The sequence below is a fragment of the Daldinia caldariorum genome (genome assembly GCF_022478825.1).
Source record: "Daldinia caldariorum strain CBS 122874 unplaced genomic scaffold F4812scaffold_9, whole genome shotgun sequence".
Classification (NCBI taxonomy): Eukaryota; Fungi; Ascomycota; class Sordariomycetes; order Xylariales; family Hypoxylaceae; genus Daldinia; species Daldinia caldariorum.
This window is the reverse complement of record NW_025953045.1, coordinates 1,243,530-1,259,715: the sequence shown is the minus strand read 5'-3', so window position 1 is coordinate 1,259,715 and position 16,186 is coordinate 1,243,530. Positions and strand designations below refer to the sequence as shown.

The 16,186-nt window shown below is 50.7% G+C and overlaps 4 protein-coding genes across 4 annotated transcripts; 3 read left to right on the top strand and 1 right to left on the bottom strand.

The window, feature by feature from the left end:
• Positions 1-154: 154 nt before the first annotated feature.
• F4812DRAFT_405965 (ketoacyl-synt-domain-containing protein) lies at positions 155-7,538 on the top strand. The gene is made up of 5 exons (XM_047932289.1): positions 155-523; positions 593-866; positions 966-4,598; positions 4,667-5,218; positions 5,275-7,538. Exons 1-5 carry the CDS (start codon positions 237-239, stop codon positions 7,360-7,362), a joined length of 6,834 nt encoding a protein of 2,277 aa, XP_047790020.1. The 5' UTR covers positions 155-236; the 3' UTR covers positions 7,363-7,538.
• Positions 7,539-8,349: 811 nt separating this feature from the next.
• Positions 8,350-9,964, top strand: F4812DRAFT_405951 (GroES-like protein). The gene is made up of 2 exons (XM_047932288.1): positions 8,350-9,168; positions 9,249-9,964. Exons 1-2 carry the CDS (start codon positions 8,795-8,797, stop codon positions 9,871-9,873), a joined length of 999 nt encoding a protein of 332 aa, XP_047790019.1. The 5' UTR covers positions 8,350-8,794; the 3' UTR covers positions 9,874-9,964.
• A 323-nt stretch (positions 9,965-10,287) lies between these two features.
• F4812DRAFT_430558 (putative pyridoxal reductase) lies at positions 10,288-12,238 on the bottom strand. Its single transcript, XM_047934364.1, has 2 exons — positions 10,974-12,238; positions 10,288-10,880 (listed from the first exon to the last, which is right to left on the bottom strand). Exons 1-2 carry the CDS (start codon positions 11,784-11,786, stop codon positions 10,590-10,592), a joined length of 1,104 nt encoding a protein of 367 aa, XP_047790018.1. The 5' UTR covers positions 11,787-12,238; the 3' UTR covers positions 10,288-10,589.
• A 1,684-nt stretch (positions 12,239-13,922) lies between these two features.
• F4812DRAFT_459806 (FAD binding domain-containing protein) lies at positions 13,923-15,649 on the top strand (the record flags this gene model as incomplete). The annotated part of the gene is made up of 4 exons (XM_047937609.1): positions 13,923-14,195; positions 14,257-14,470; positions 14,546-14,934; positions 14,990-15,649. The coding sequence occupies 4 exons, from the start codon at positions 13,923-13,925 to the stop codon at positions 15,647-15,649; spliced, it is 1,536 nt and encodes a 511-aa protein (XP_047790017.1).
• Positions 15,650-16,186: the final 537 nt, after the last annotated feature.

Here is a 16,186-nt window from a genome sequence, read left to right as displayed (position 1 = left end):
CAAGCTGATGAGGCAAGGCTTAACAGATCTTCGCTGAAGGGGATACCTACGATTGGTGAAATTGCGTGGTGATATTGATAACGCAGACGAGAACGAGATTGTGAATGCCCATGTAAAGATGGTATATAAGGTATGTTTACATTCCGAGCACTTCTTCGATTCAGAGGAGTCTACAGCAGCAGCCAAACCACCGACATCTATCTCTAAGTCGTATCATTAACCTACCTTATATCAAGATGGCCAATCAACTAAAATTGTATCTCTTTGGAGATCAGACATACGACATACAACCACACCTCAGGGAGTTGATGCTATACAGGCACAATCCAGTACTGGAAGACTTCCTGGTCAGAGTATACGACGCCATCCGTACAGAGATATACCAACTTCCATCTGAAGTCAGGGATGATCTCCCTCGATTCACCTGCTTAGACGATCTCGTCCTATGGAAGCAAGATGGAAAACGGTGCATAGCCTTAGACATGGCTGTGACATGCATGTACCAGCTCGGCGTATTCATCAGGTAAGACATACGTTAAAATACGATAACGCACGCCGCAGGAACATAAGCTAAACAATGAACACCATGCAGCCAAGCCGACACGTGGGAATTCCACGCCAATGATTCCCGCATTCTGGGTCTCTGCACGGGAGCTTTGGCCGCCGCTGCAGTCGGCTGTAGCCGTAACACACTTGAGCTCATCCCTGTGGCTGTTGACGCGGTCATAGTGGCTTTCAGAACGGGCATACATGTAACCGACATGGCACAGAGGCTCCAGACCTCGGATTCGTCGGACCAGAGCTGGTCAATAATTGTACCTGGCTCCTCTTCGGCTGATGCCGTCATAAGATTTTGCGAACAAACGGTAAGAATCCCTACCTACCTCACCTACCTATCATCCGGCGTTTTCTTAGACGCCTAGGTACTTAAGCCAGCGGTTGAATACTTACGTACTTTACATTAGACGCTGCCCCTATCAGCTAGGCCCTACGTTAGCGCCTACGCTCCAAATGGCATCACCGTGAGCGGTCCACCTCGCTCACTTGAGCTGCTTACCCGCTCAGGAACGTTACATCACTCGAGCTTGAAGGGCATCAAGATCTTCGGACCGTACCATGCTCCGCATCTATATTTTTCAGAGGATGTTGACGAAATTGTCGAGAGCCTAAGTTCCAGCAGCACTCGCTCACGCCCAAGCTATATTCCTGTCTTCTCCAGCACCGGAAAGGCGGATGACAGCAGCACCTTCGAGACCCTCCTAAAGTCTGCAGTCGGTCAGATACTACTACAGCCAATTCGTTGGAATGACATCCTCGAGGAGCTGCAGGTCTGCCTCCGAAGAGAGCAACCCAACTCGTTCACTATCGTTCCGATTGGAACCAAGGCCGACCAACTCATCTATACAGCGCTTAAGCAGACGTCTCTGCGGCCTTTGCTAGCACAACTTCCAATTCAGAGTCAACCGACCCCTGCTCAGGGCGGTTCGTATGCTAGCCCCGGAAAACCCAAGCTTGCTATCATCGGATTGTCAGGAAGGTTCCCCGGTGCCCAAGACAACGAAGCTTTCTGGGACCTCCTTTACCAGGGTCTAGATGTCCACAAGCCTGTGCCAGACTTCCACTGGGATGCCAGGACTCATGTCGACCCCACAGGAAAGGGGAAGAACACGAGCGCAACGGCGTTTGGCTGTTGGCTTGATGACCCAGCCGGTTTCGATGCGCGCTTCTTCAACATTTCGCCGCGAGAAGCGCCACAAATTGACCCCGCGCAAAGGCTTGCTCTGATGACGGCCTACGAAGCGATCGAACAAGCCGGTATCGTCCCAGACGCCACGCCGTCGACACGCCGCGATCGTGTCGGCGTCTTTTATGGTGTGACTAGTATGGACTGGATGGAAACCAACAGTGCCCAGAATGTCGACACGTACTTCATTCCCGGTGGAAATCAAGCGTTCATCCCGGGCCGGGTGAACTACTTCTTCAAATTCAGTGGTCCAAGTTATGCGGTCAACACGGCATGCTCATCTAGTCTTGCTGGAATTCACCTTGCCTGCAATTCTCTCTGGAGAGGAGACATAGATACGGCTATTGCTGGCGGTACCAATGTTTTGACCAACCCGGACATGACGGCTGGTCTTGATAAGGGACACTTCCTCTCGAGAACAGGTAATTGCAAGACCTTCGACGACTCTGCTGACGGATACTGCCGAGGTGAGGGCGTCGGCACGGTCATCATCAAACGTCTTGATGATGCTATTGCCGACAAGGACCCTATCTTGGGATTAATCTTGGGCGCGTACACAAATCACTCTGCCGAATCCGAGTCTATCACTCGCCCTCACGTTGGTGCTCAGCGTGCCATTTTTAGCAAGATCCTCAATCAAGGTGCTGTCGACCCCTATTCTATCGGATATGTCGAGATGCACGGAACCGGTACGCAAGCGGGCGACGCTGGAGAGATGTCCAGTGTTCTGGATACCTTTGCTCCACCTCTCGCCCAGGTTAAGGCCGGCCGAACCAGCAGCGAGGCTCTCTTCTTGGGCTCTGCTAAGGCAAATGTCGGACACGGCGAAGCTGCATCTGGCATGGCAAGTCTTACCAAGGTGCTATTAATGATGCAGAAGAATATGATAGTTCCGCACTGTGGTATCAAGACAAAGATAAACCACAAGTTTCCAACGGATCTCGATGAACGGAACGTTCGTATTGCTTTGAAGCCTACACCATGGGAGAGGAGCTCTGATCCTTCGAAGCCCCGACGAGCATTCGTGAACAACTTCAGTGCTGCTGGTGGTAACACAGCCCTGTTGATCGAAGATGCGCCTCTCCTACCCGAGCCCACCAACGAAGTCGCCGACTCGCGTAACCACCACGTCGTGGCTGTTTCGGCTAAGAATGGCGTTTCCTTGCAAGGAAACCTGAAGTCTCTACTCAAGTTCCTAGAGCATAACTCCAGTGTCAACCTTGGCCAGCTCTCGTATACTACCACAGCACGGCGCATTCACCACCAGCATCGTGTAATGCTTGCTGGCTCAAATGCTGAGGACCTATGCGTACAGATAGAGGCTGCTATCCGCGACCAGGCAGGAATGACTAGGCCCAAGGGCTCACCCAAGGTTGTCTTCGCATTCACAGGGCAGGGTGCACAGTACCCTGGTATGGGCAAAGAGCTTTATGACAACTTCTCTCTGTTCCGTACTGAAATTCGGAGATTGGATCGTATTGGTCAGAGCCTTGGTTTTCCTTCCATACTGCCTGTTATCCAATCGAAAGAATTGGATGTCAGCATCTTCAAGCCCGCCGCTGTTCAGTTGGCTAGCGTCTGTTTGCAAATTGCACTCACTAAGCTATGGGCATCGTGGAATATTACCCCTACCGCCGTTGTTGGACACAGTCTAGGAGAGTATGCCGCCCTCAACGTGTCTGGAGTCCTCTCTGATGCAGACACAATCTACCTGGTAGGAGCTAGGGCTACTCTACTCCAAGAGAAGTGCACTCGCGATACTCACTCTATGCTGGTAGTTATGGCATCAGTTGAGACAGTCCAAGGCATCCTCAAGAATCGCACGTACGAAGTTGCTTGTATCAATTCACCGACTGAGACGGTTTTGGCCGGCATCAACGAGGATATCGCCGTTTTCAAGAACCTGCTAGCAGATGCAGGTCTCAAGACAACACTCTTGAAGGTCCCCTATGCTTTCCACTCTTCTCAAGTGGATCCGATTCTAGAGGAATTCAAGAAAGTGGCTACCGGCGCAACGTACTCCGAGGCTAAGATTCCAGTGCTATGCCCCTTGGATGGAAATATCTCTATTGGCATTGAAAACTTCGGCCCTGAGTACCTCGCCCGTCATACCCGTGAACCTGTCAACATGCGAAAGGCACTCATGACAGCAAACAGCCGCCATATTCTTGGCGATCAGTCCACCACACTAGAAATTGGCCCGCATCCCGCCATCTCCGGGATGGTCCGGTCGGTTCTCGGCTCACAAACGAAGACACTGGCATCATTACAGAGAGGCAGACCAGTTTTCCAGACTCTAGTAGCTGCACTGAAATCCCTCTACACTGCAGGAGCTGACATTCGCTGGTCGGGATATCACGCCGATTTCAAGGCGTCCCATAAGGTCATCCAGCTGCCAGCATACAATTGGGACTTGAAACCATACTGGATTCAATATGTCAATGACTGGTCCTTGCGCAAGGGAGACCCCCCTCTGGTAATCAGCGGCTCTTCGCGAATTGAGAGCACCACGGTTCACAGGGTTGTCGAAGAAACTGGCGATTCTAAGAAAGCCCACATCATCGTCGAGGCAGATGTCACTCGCAAGGATTTCCGACCGTTGGTAGAGGGTCATGAAGTTGATGGAGTCCCTCTTTGCACCCCGGCCGTTTATGCTGACATTGCACTCACCGTCGGCACTTACCTCCTTCGGCGGTATAACCCAAGCAAGGCGGGCAGCATCGTCAACATCTCCAACTTGGATATTTTTAAGGCGCTAATCCTCCGTTCTAATGCCTCTGAGCAGGCTCTTCAGGCCCACGCCGAGGCAGACTGGTCATCGAATACGGCGACTGTCAAGTTTATGACCTTTGACGTACGTCTTTGGACCCTCCCCCCTTATAATCTCTCTTTGATAGTCACACTAACAAATATTAATGATAGGCCCACAAGAAACTACAGGAGCACTCTCGCTGTGTCATTCGCTTTACGGACAACAGCCTTCAGCAGAAGCTGCAAAAGGAGGCTGCAAACGTGAAGCAAAGACTGCAAGCTCTCCGCAACGGGATTACCACAGGTGAGACCGCTCGTTACAACCGCTCCATGGTATACCGCGCCATCCGACCGCTAGCACGGTTCCACGATGACTACAGAGCTGTGGATGAAATCTTGCTCGACAGCAAGACGCTAGAGGCTTCAAGCCGTCTCAGCTTCGGAAGCTTCAAGAAGGGCGGTGACTTCCACACCCATCCGGGCCTTCTGGACGCTTTGACCTGGTCTGCTGGGTTCTCCATGAACTGCAGAGATGACAACGATCTGGACCGGGATGTGTACGTGAACCACGGGTGGGGATCGTTCCAGATGTTCGAGCCGCTATCCTTTGAGAAGGAGTACACGACTTACTCTCGTATGGTCGAAGGCAAAGACCGATTATGGCACGGTGACGTGATGGTCCTACATGGCGATAAAGTTGTCGCGCACTTTGGAGAGTTCGCGGTAAGATCCCCCTTTTCTTGTGAATATCTTTAAGCTTACTAACCATATAAATCTAGATGCAAGGTGTACCCCGCCGTGTCTTGCGGGTTATTCTATCAGCAGAAAGCGGAAATGCAAAGAAACAGGCGCCTGCACAGAAGAGCCAGGTTGCCCCCTCAGTCCCTTCAGCACACTCGTTGCCGTCAATACCCTCTCAACCTGTCATTAGTGCGACGAAGCCTCTTGCTCAAATCAATGAAAGCCCCTCATCCTCAACTAACGTTGCGCAAGCCTTGTCCATCATCGCCGATGAAAGTGGCATTGCCGTGTCGGATTTGACCGACAACACTGTTTTCGGCGACGTCGGGATCGATTCCCTTTTGGGTCTGACCATCTCTGCCCGATTCAAGGAGGAGCTTGACATGGACCTCGACTTCAACGCACTGTTTTACGAGTATCCCACAGTTGGAGATCTCAAGGGATTCTTTGGAGATTCGAAATCGGCCAGCACCACCGGTACCTCCACCCCGAGAACCCACGATGGCATAGATACCCCCACTCCAAAGGCGAGCACGACAACTTCTTCAGTCACGGATGAGACACCCTCGGTGACGATGAAAGTTGACTTCAAGCGCGCCCTTGAGATTATATCCGAAGAGAGCGGCGTTGCGACGGAAGATCTTACTGATGACACCAACTTTGCCGACTCGGGTGTGGACTCGCTTCTATCGCTCGTTATCGTGAGTCGGTTTAGGGATGAACTCGAACTTGACATCCAACACGAGTCTCTATTCCTTGAGTGTCCCACCGTTGCCGACCTAAAAGAGTTGCTTCTTGGATCCTCCGATACGGGAAGCACAAACCAACCCCCTGTTGAGGAAAAGCCAGAACCTATCACTGTCACCAAAGCACCGCGCTTCACAGAAAGCGAGAAGGCTGAATTAGCCGCTCGAAAGGCAGCTGTAGATGTATATGTCGATAAGTACACCGCCGGCTATTCGGCGCCAGTGCCTTCGCCATCCGCCCTTGCCCCTTCGGATAATGCAAAGGTTGTCCTAGTAACAGGAACATCGGGAAGCTTAGGAGGCCACCTAGCTTTCCAGCTAGCGCATCGTGCCGACGTGAAGACGGTCGTCTGTCTCAATCGCGAGAACAAGGCCGAAGCCTTTACGCGTCAGAAGAAGGCCATGAAAGACAAGGGCGTTCACTTCCCCGAACATCTCCTCTCCAAACTGCACGTGTTGCAGACGGACAGTTCGGCGCCCATGCTCGGTTTGTCGAAGAGCGAATATGACACGCTAGCGGGCTCCGTCACGCACCTCATCCACAACGCGTGGCCCATGAGCGTGAAGCGGCCCCTCGACGGCTTCGAGCCTCAATTCAGCACGATGCGCAACCTGATCGACTTCGCTTCCGCCGTGGTATCCCGCCGCCCCGCCAGCTTCCGATTCGGCTTCCAGATGATATCGTCCATCAGCGTGGTCGGGCACTACGGGCGCACGGAAGAGCACGCGGTCGTGCCCGAGGACCGTGTGAGCGTCGACGCGCTTCTGCCCGTCGGCTACGCGCAGGCCAAGTGGGGTTGCGAGCGGATGCTCGACGAGACCCTGCACAGGTACCCGGAACATTTCCGCCCCATGACCGTGCGCCTGGGCCAGATCGCCGGGTCCAAGGTCAGCGGGTACTGGAACCCGATGGAGCACTTCGGGTTCATGATCAAGTCCTCGCAGACGCTTAACGCCCTACCTGACGTCGACGGCACCGTATACTGGACGCCCGTCAACGACATCGCCGGCGCGCTGGCCGATCTCGTCTTGCGCCCGCACCCGCAGCCCCACTACCCCTTCTACCACATCGAGAACCCTGTCGGCCAGCCGTGGAAAGAAGTCAACAAGATCTTGGCAGATGCGCTAGGCATCCGGGACTTAATTCCCCTTGAGGAGTGGACGAAGCGCGTGCGCGCAGCGCCGCAGCGAAACAATCCGGCTGCTGCGCTGGCCGACTTCCTAGACAGCAACTACCGGCGCATGTCCTGCGGCGGACTCGTTCTCGATGCGAAGAAGACGCTTGAGCACTCACCTACCTTAGCGGCGGTGGGTCCGGTCAGCGAGGAAGTTATCAGGAGATACATCTACGTGTGGAAAGAGATTGGTTTCCTGAATTAATGAGTACCTAGGTAGATATGGCTATCTTGCCTACCTGTGGATATACATAGAAAGTTTCATGCAAAAAGATTGGAGAGGCTAGATTGAAAATATCGAGATTACATTTTGTACATTAGGAATGCTATAGAATAGGACAGGGGAATAACAATTTTACTTTCATATAACTTTTCATCCAAGCTTGGTGTTTCTTTTTTGCAACAGGGACAGGGACTTTCACAATTGCTAAAATAATTCAAACTAATTCCTTGATTCAAGTACCTAAGCCAGAGCTTGATTTACCTCTTATCGATGGCGCAACTGTAGGTTGAACTTAAATATGAAAAGGCTACTAGGTTTTTAGAAGCGACTTAGTAGATTATGAAAAATTGGCGTTATGTTTCATACCAAGGGCTTGATTGAAGTAAAAGCATGCATAGTGAATAACTGCACAAGTTGACAATACAGCTTGGTGTTACCCCTATTCGGCAACCCCTTTTCGCCTGCTTTGTTTGAATTTCAAGCTACCTCCTATATCAAACGTCATAGTGCAGACTCCTTACTAATATTTAGGATGTCACCATAAGCTAGGCAGTTCTAGAATTGCATTTCTTTAATTCGAGCGCCTTCTACATTCTATTACATCTAACATTGGCTGATTAAGATAGGTATAGTACAGTGGAGCATTCCGCCCGATATCCCTTCGGTACGAGCCGAATCCGTAGTCCCGCATTAAAGCGGTTAAGTATTCCGAATTTCTATAAGCAAGCCCACTTTATCCCACTCTATGCCTCAATAATGAAAACACAATAGCACAAATACTACAAACAGTCCTGGAGCTTAGGAATAAACAGAAAATACTCCACGAAATAGCGAAAGGGGGGCCGCCGGTATTAATAGAAATCGGCTCCGGCGGGGTTCGGTGTCACATGATCAAAATGGAGAGTTGTTGGAGGGTGTGGCCCGGAAAACAAAGAGGGGGGTAAAGCGGGAATTTCTTCCCGTTCGGGTCAGCCTCAAAGGTGTTATTGATTAATTCATACTGTCGTTTTTTCCCCTTTGCTTTAGATCGGATTGTCTTATCCAATTAACAGCAGACTTTCTGGTGTGACGTCGGATTTGGAAATAAGATGTTATGTCCGATCACGGACGTAGCATTCGCGAGCCGGCGAAGTTAACAGACGCATTGCCGTCTCTCGTTCTTTTTTTCTCCGGGGATACGATGAGGTGACACAAACATCTCACTCCTATACGTCAGACCTCGATTTTTTGGTTGCTTTTGACACCGTTGGAAGTTTCAAAGATTTCTCCCTTATTGCGGGGTATATATCCAGTATACCCAGCTTCAAGAATTATCAACTATCCATCTTATTGCTCATCGTCTCGATTACAATAGCAATAATCACTCAAGAAAGAAAGAAAGAAATTATTCGAATTATCAACTTCGGTTTTCACTATGTCTACAATTCAAGTTTACCAGGCCACCAAGGTCGGCGGGCCTTTCCAGCTAATCACGGCACCCAAGCCCAAGCCAGGTGCTGGTGAAGTCACTATCCGACCGAAGGCTGTTGCAATCAACGGCATTGACTGGAAGAACATCACTTTCGGCGCCACAATCCAATCCTGGCCCGCTGTCCTTGGCATTGACGGCGCTGGCACGATCGAGGAAGTCGGCGAGGGCGTCACAGACTTCAAGGCCGGCGACGAAGTCCTCAGCTACGCCCCTGGTATCGAGGGCAAGGGCACATGGCAGGAGATATTTGTTGCCCAGACGAACGATGTTGCCAAGAAGCCGTCTTACCTGAGCGTTGAAGAGGCTGCTTCGCTACCGTAAGTATTATTACCTTACCTAGATTACCTGAGTAGGTAGAAAACCCCTATTTTTACGTAAGACTAACTTGCTTCATTAGAACTTGCTTCTTGACCGCAGCTGGTGCCATCATCGAGGGCCTCAAGGTCGGCTTTCCCGGTCTCTCCAAGATCGACAACACCAACGCGCCCAAGTCCATTCTCATCGTCGGCGGTGGCTCAGCCGTTGGAAGCGCCGCCATCCAGCTCTTGCGTCTCGCGCTGCCGTCCGTCACCATCGTGGTCACCAGCTCGAAGCATCACCACGAGCGTCTAAAGTCTCTCGGCGCAGACGCGACGCTGGAGAGATCCGCCCAGCAGGACGGCGCCGCCCTCAAGGCCGCGTCGCCGAACGGAGCCGGTTTCGACGCCATCCTGGACGCCGTCGGAGCTTGCCACGACACGCCTGCCGTCTTCGAGGCGATCAGGCCCGACGGCCCGCAGTTGTACTCTCTGGTCCTTACCCGGCCTGGCGCTCAGATCCCCAAGGGGTTCAACTCCTCGCTAGTTGGCGTGGAAAGTGCGGAGCGCGGCGCCATGGCTTGGTTCAGCAAGCTGTTGGAAGAGCGCAAGTACAAGGTGCCCGTCGAGGCCGAGGTTGTCGGTCACGGATGGTCTGATATCCCGAAGGGAATAGCTAGGTTCCCTGCCCAGATTAGCGGCGTGAAACTAGTCGTTACATTGTAAAGGACATTATACGGAGGCGAGTCCCATATACTCTGGGTGAAATGCCAATGGTATGAGTGCTTTAGGTAGAGCAACGCGTGAACTGAGGACCATGAGCCCACCACAACAGCTCAATATCAAATAAAATAATAGATCTATTATCTCAATTATCACGTCCACCTAGCCTTGTGATGCAATTCCAATGGGAAACGGTCACTTATATATAATTTATACACTAACTATTTCGATAACATTGGATTTCAGCTCTAGCCCGCATGTCAGTTTAGGCGTTCGTGTAAGCTCTACACTTAGCTCCGGTGTCTATAAGTCTTGGCCCGAAAGCCCCTGTAAGGCCTGTAAGGGGGCGACTGTGGTTCGGTGCTTACGCCTACCTAGGTAGTTCTGGACCGTTCTGATGATGTGCAGAACGTTGCGTTAGGTACCTACCTCCTATGTATTGGAGTCGTTAAAGTCCTAAAACTGCTTCATATCATTAAACCCTTCCTTGATAGGTATCTCGTTAGACTCAAAAACAAGCACTACGTAGAGTTGAAGTATCTAATTCAGCTTTAGGTACTCAATGGGCAGTGCATACATGTAATGTCATTTTTACGCGTATCTAATCTAAGACGACATGATGTGGTACCTAAAAATGTTGCTTTCTATTTACTATCCAGCCGCCATGTATCTCCATATACCTAGCACGATAACATATAATTCATGATTCGGAGAACACTTTAACGCCAAAGTAGACCCTCGAGCACCTTGTTATATCTGCCACCCTGGATCGTGAAAGATGAGAGGATCGCATCGAGTTGAGCCTTGTTTTCCGGGGACAGAACAACGGCCTTGGAGTTCTCCTCGACACGCTCGACCCTCGTAGCGCCGGGGATAGGAATGATGGTACCGGCTTGCGGGGAGTTAGCGGTGGAGCGAATCCAAGCCAACGCGAGCTGAGCTGGTGTGACACCAGCCTTCTCAGCGAAGGATTTCAGCTTATCCACAAGCTCGAGGTTCTTGTTGAAGTTCTAAAGAAGGGAGGGGTGAAAAGTTGGGGGTTAGCTTCGAAAGAATATCCCTAGATGGGTTAGGTTAAGGTTTAGGAACAAAGGATTGCTTACTTCGGGTTGAAAGCGGTCAAAGCGGCGACGAATGTCTCCCTCGGGGATGTCATCGACGGATTTGATTTGTCCGGTCAAGAAGCCACGGCCTAGCGGGGAATAAGCAACGAGGGGAACATCGAGGCGCTTAGCTGTAGCCGCCACGCCATTCGTCAGGATGTCGGGGGTCCAAAGGGAGAACTCGATTTCCACCAGGCTTAGCGGGTAGATGGAGTTCGCTTTCTCGATCGTCTGGGCGCTGGCCTCGCTAATTCCCACGCCGTTAATCTTGCCGGCATCTACGAGCTCCTTGAAAGCTCCTAGCGTCTCTTCTAGCGGCACGCTGGGATCCATACGGGCCGGGCCGAGGATATCTATCTTCTTAGCGCTACCGATGACCTTGAAGCAGTTCTCGGCGCTGGCAAGTACTTCCTCGCGCTTGTTCTTTGGTGCCATGGTCTTGGAGTCGACGCAGCACTTGATGAATAGGGTGACCTTGCTCGCATCCTCCGGGTAAGCTTCGAAGTAGCGGCGCACCAGTGCTAAGCCGGCTGTTGGCTCAGGCATACCATAGTAATCACCGGTAGACCAGAATGTGGCGCCCTGAGCAATAGCAGCTTTCATGGTGGCGAAGGCCTGCTCGTCGGGCGTGTGCACAGGACGCCAAGTCATGCCCATAAGCCCGAAGCCTGTAACGGCCCTGGGCCTGAAGACAGTAGTAGAAGTCGAAGACATTTTGTTGAGATGGTACGATTTGCGATGTGTGATGCTGCGGAAAGGATTGCAGAAGATAGCCGAGATGGAAGAACGGATACTGGTTTTCTTTAAAGCCATCACGAGATCACCCCGGGTGTTTAAATGTTCTAGGTGCTTTGGTAGAGGACCTCATCATAGAAAGGGTTTAGCGGAAGATGTGGTACAAAAATGTTTCGGCTTGTCCTACGTTCATCGGGTTTCAACGGAGGCGAGTGATTAGCTACCTGACAAGTCCGTCCGAAGTGCTCAAAGACTCGCGGTCTTAGGTTTCAAGGGAGCGCGAGAGAAGGGAGTTAGACTAAGGGGATTCGCGACATGTAAACTCCGTTGCTGGCATAGGTAACTTCCGCCACGATGTCGCATAATGACCTATTATATGTGAGGCGTCTATTCGTGTTTAGGATTTTTTTCATCTTCCGAGCACGTTAACAGGGACCAGCTGGCTCAGCTATAAGCCAACAACTCTCAATATTACGTGTAACCGCGTATCCAGTCAGCCAGTCACATCTCGGGTTTTAAACCATGCAGCGCATTGAAGTTTGCTTTACTGTTTGCAATGTACCTTATACTGAGTACCAAGTACCCAACGTGTCTAAGTAAGCATTTCAAGTTAAGGATTCTAATTAGACCGACCGACCTAGACCTATCCTTCGTCATTGAAAGACTCGCCTGAGAAAAGCATCGGAAAAGGAGATAAAGGGGGAAAAGGCCTCTAAGCTTACCTAAGTTGCCTCTAAAACCGTAGGTAGAATTTGCGTTGGACTTGAAGAAATGACATGTTACGTACAACTTACAAGGCAGCTGATGTACTGTGTACCTTCATATTGCCATAAAGGAAAGTCTTGTTGAATTTGATTGGCTGAACTTGTATATACCGTTTTTCATGCCGCTTTGGTAGGTACCCATGTACTGTGGCATTGATTCTTAAGTCCTAATTCGCTCATCTTGCTGAGTCTTCACGATGACCAGGGTTACGGAGATAAGAGATATTTTAGAGCGACGCTATCACTCCGTGCGGTAAGTTACAGCTGATTGATTGATTTAATAATAGCCCTACGCCCCAACGCCCTAAGTACAATCCTTCATCATCTTGGACGCCCCGAAGCCTATTTCAACTTTGAACAGCCCCCACGTATAAATATCTTCTCTAGCTCTACCTACTCATATGCTCGTACTCCCAACAGTTTCTTGTAATATCAGATGATTTGTAGAGTCAACTGCCACGCCAGCCAAAAATCTGCCTAGCGAAAAGACCAATACAACCCCTTTTCTCTATATGGTGTCCTCCCATGCTATTCACCCGTTTCAGTAAAAGTGACTCTAAAATCGTGTGTATGTGATCATTCCCATAGTTCTTGAAGTGATATTCGGTTAATCCTCTAATTCAAAGGCTTATTCTGACCAATAGGACCGTACTCCCCGGGACTTTCCAGGGTCCAGCCGAAGTCTCTCGTTAAGCGCTTGTTCCGTCTGTACGACAGTATCATGTCTCAGCCGAAGCTGTTGCCTATTCTTAAAGTGCTTAGATCAGTGTCGACATGAGTAAACCGTAGGATTCGGAGAATTGATCCCGCTGGCTTTGTATCAGCTCCTACTCTTCATCGCATAACATAGAATAGACTAATACCTAGACTAACTGATAACGAAGATTCGTCTAGTTAGCCATATTATCCGACGGCAATCTCGTATATCGGGGATATGTGGGAACTTTTCAGATTAAGGCCTCTCCGGGGTTCCTAAGCACAAGGGTCTGAAGCATGTTCATCGGGTAAGCATTTCAGCTACGGCCTCACCTTCAGCCTTACCTTTCAGGTGAACTGCTATGACGGCCTGCTAATTACCTGCATCTATTGTAACACACAGGGCATCGCCACGGTTGGAATCCAGATGCCTAGCTCTAGGCTATGTTTACTCTGGCTTACACTAGGATACGCCCCGGTGACAGGATGTGACTCGTGATGGGATGAGAGGCGCAATAGGACAGGAGGGCGCATCGGCTGGAGGGAGCCATGATCCATGGGACGAGAATAACAATAGGATTTGGAATTTAGTGCGGAAAGAAGGGTCATGAGCTTTCAACTCCTCTTCAGATATAAAATATATGAAGTCGTGAAGAATTTCCAGTCGAAAGTTTTCCAAGCATCCATTCGACACTCGCACACTTCTCTGATTCAAAGATAAAGAGCTATCTAGCTTGTGCGTTACTCGGCCATCATGCTCTCACGCGCCATCTTCAATGCACTGGCGATCTTTGCCTCGTCAGTGGCAGCTGGGCCTACTTGGCACACCAGCAGAGGTGAAGATCTTGTGAAATTCTTGGAGAGGGCAACTGCCCCCACGTTGAACTTCCATATCTCGTCCAATGCTTCGATCGTTACCCCTGATTCCCCTGAGTGGGCTGAAGACACGACCCGCTGGTCCACGTGGAGCGCGCCAACATTTAGCGTCGCATTCCTTCCCGCGGAAGAGAAGGACGTTTCCGTTGGTGTAAGTGGGCTGAAGACATTCGGCTTGGCAGAGACATATATCAGCTGACATCTCGATGTAGCTCCAATACATGACGAAGCACAACATCAAGTTCCTTGCAGGTGGCGGCGGTCACGGGAATACCGTTACACTGGCTAAAGCCAAGGATGTCGTGTTCATCAACATGGAAAAGTTTAACAAAATCACCGTCAACTCCGATAAGACCATTACCGTCGGCGGTGGAGCTAGGTTTGGTGATGTTTACACGGCGGCTTACGGAGCCGGTCGAGAATTGCGTCAGTACCCATCTCTTCCCAACGCTATCACATTTATCGTTTAGATATGTTCAACCTGAACTAACCAAAATGTAGCCCTTGGCTCTTGCTCTTGCGTCGGTGTTGGCGGCGCGAGTCTCGGCGGTGGTCACGGCAGACTTCAGGGCAAATACGGCTTGATCGTAGATGCCATCGTCAGCATGCGCGTCGCTCTATGGGATGGCTCTATCATCGAAGTATCCGAAACCAAGAACTCGGACCTGTTCTGGGCCATGCGTGGAGCTGGCCACAACTTCGGAATTGTTCTTAGCTTCACCTACAAGACCTGGCCTCTGCAGAACAACGGCTTGACCTATAACGCGGACATGACCTTTACCAACGCTTCTCTCGAGGGAGTCTTTGGCGTCATCAACGATCTTATCCCTGACCAAGACCCTGGTCTTGCTTTAGACCTTTTCATTATGACTGACGCATCTACTCACGAGGTAAGCATCTGACGAGACATCTTCCAATCTTTGAATGACGGCTAATCCCTATTAGACCGTTACCTACCTCAACATCGTGTATGCCGGCACGAAAGATCAGGGAGATAAGTTCACGGCTCGCTTCGCTACGAACAAGAAATCGGCTGGAGTCATTGAGCGCACTTCCCTGAACGTGACAATGGTCCCCTGGAGCCAGATCACGCACCAAGCCGCTGGTGGCATGATCGACCTGGCATGCATTGACGGAGCAAGCCAGAACGTTTACACCGTGAACCTGAAGAAGTTTGACATCGCCCAGCAGCGGAGGTTCTACAACACATACGTAGAATTCATCAAGAACAACCCGCTCGCGATCAACTCGATGATCTTCTACGAGATATTCGGACAGAAGGCCGTTGTCGAGCAGCCAGCCGAGAAGACCGCCGTCGGAAACCGCAACTACGCCAACATTCTCGCTCTCTACCAAACCACCTATACGGATCAGAGCGTCGCCCCTGCTGCCGATGCGTGGGCTCGCAGCCTTCGCGACGAGGTAGTCAAACCCGAGTACTCCGGCTACGACATCGAGTCCGTATACATGAACTACGCCCACGGGAACGAGAAGCTGGAGGCCATGTACGGCTACGAGCCGTGGCGTCTAGAGCGTCTTCGCAGCCTCAAGAAGCGCTACGATCCCAAGGGCTTCTTCAACTTTTACAATTCGGTTCTCGGTTAGAGTATCTACCTTAGGTACCTAGGTAGGTATCTAGGTAGGTATCTAGGCACCTAATTGATACACAGATGGAATATGTTAGAGGCGGTTTTAGACTTGCATATGGTTCGGTTCACATTCTCTGTAAATTACCTGCATCGTGTTCCTTAGTTAGATCTGTTCTTAGAGGTTGTTTGTTTTGTCACGGGGAGCAAAGGGGTAGCATTGGGTAAACATATTGTACTTATAACACTGAAGAAGATGATTTACCCAATACTCGACCGTCTCGTCTGGGACAAGAACATTACTTGGTATTCCTGACAAGTCATGGTGTGATAGAGAAGTTGCTGTGAATAAGTAAACTTAGGTTAACGAATATCCATAGGAGGTATCTAGACGTTCCATTCTTAATCTAATACCCACTACGTTATGTACTTGATTGATTTCAATCACCGGCTTTGACTGCTCTAGGGTGATTGTAGATGTAATTGATTGGAACCACAAAGGGGGGGGGGGGGGGGGGGGGGGGGGGGGGGGGGGGGGGGGGGGGGGGGGGGGGGT

Bases quoted from the DNA above. Each gene is read 5' to 3' on its own strand.
- F4812DRAFT_405965 (XM_047932289.1), top strand. From the start codon at position 237: ATGGCCAATCAACTAAAATTGTATCTCTTTGGAGATCAGACATACGAC. The intron at 524-592 runs GTAAGACATACG...AACACCATGCAG, and splicing joins CAGCTCGGCGTATTCATCAG to CCAAGCCGACACGTGGGAAT. The intron at 4,599-4,666 runs GTACGTCTTTGG...TATTAATGATAG, and splicing joins TCAAGTTTATGACCTTTGAC to GCCCACAAGAAACTACAGGA.
- F4812DRAFT_430558 (XM_047934364.1), bottom strand. From the start codon at position 11,786: ATGGCTTTAAAGAAAACCAGTATCCGTTCTTCCATCTCGGCTATCTTC. The intron at 10,881-10,973 runs GTAAGCAATCCT...TCCCTTCTTTAG, and splicing joins TTGACCGCTTTCAACCCGAA to AACTTCAACAAGAACCTCGA.
- F4812DRAFT_405951 (XM_047932288.1), top strand. From the start codon at position 8,795: ATGTCTACAATTCAAGTTTACCAGGCCACCAAGGTCGGCGGGCCTTTC. The intron at 9,169-9,248 runs GTAAGTATTATT...TTGCTTCATTAG, and splicing joins GAAGAGGCTGCTTCGCTACC to AACTTGCTTCTTGACCGCAG.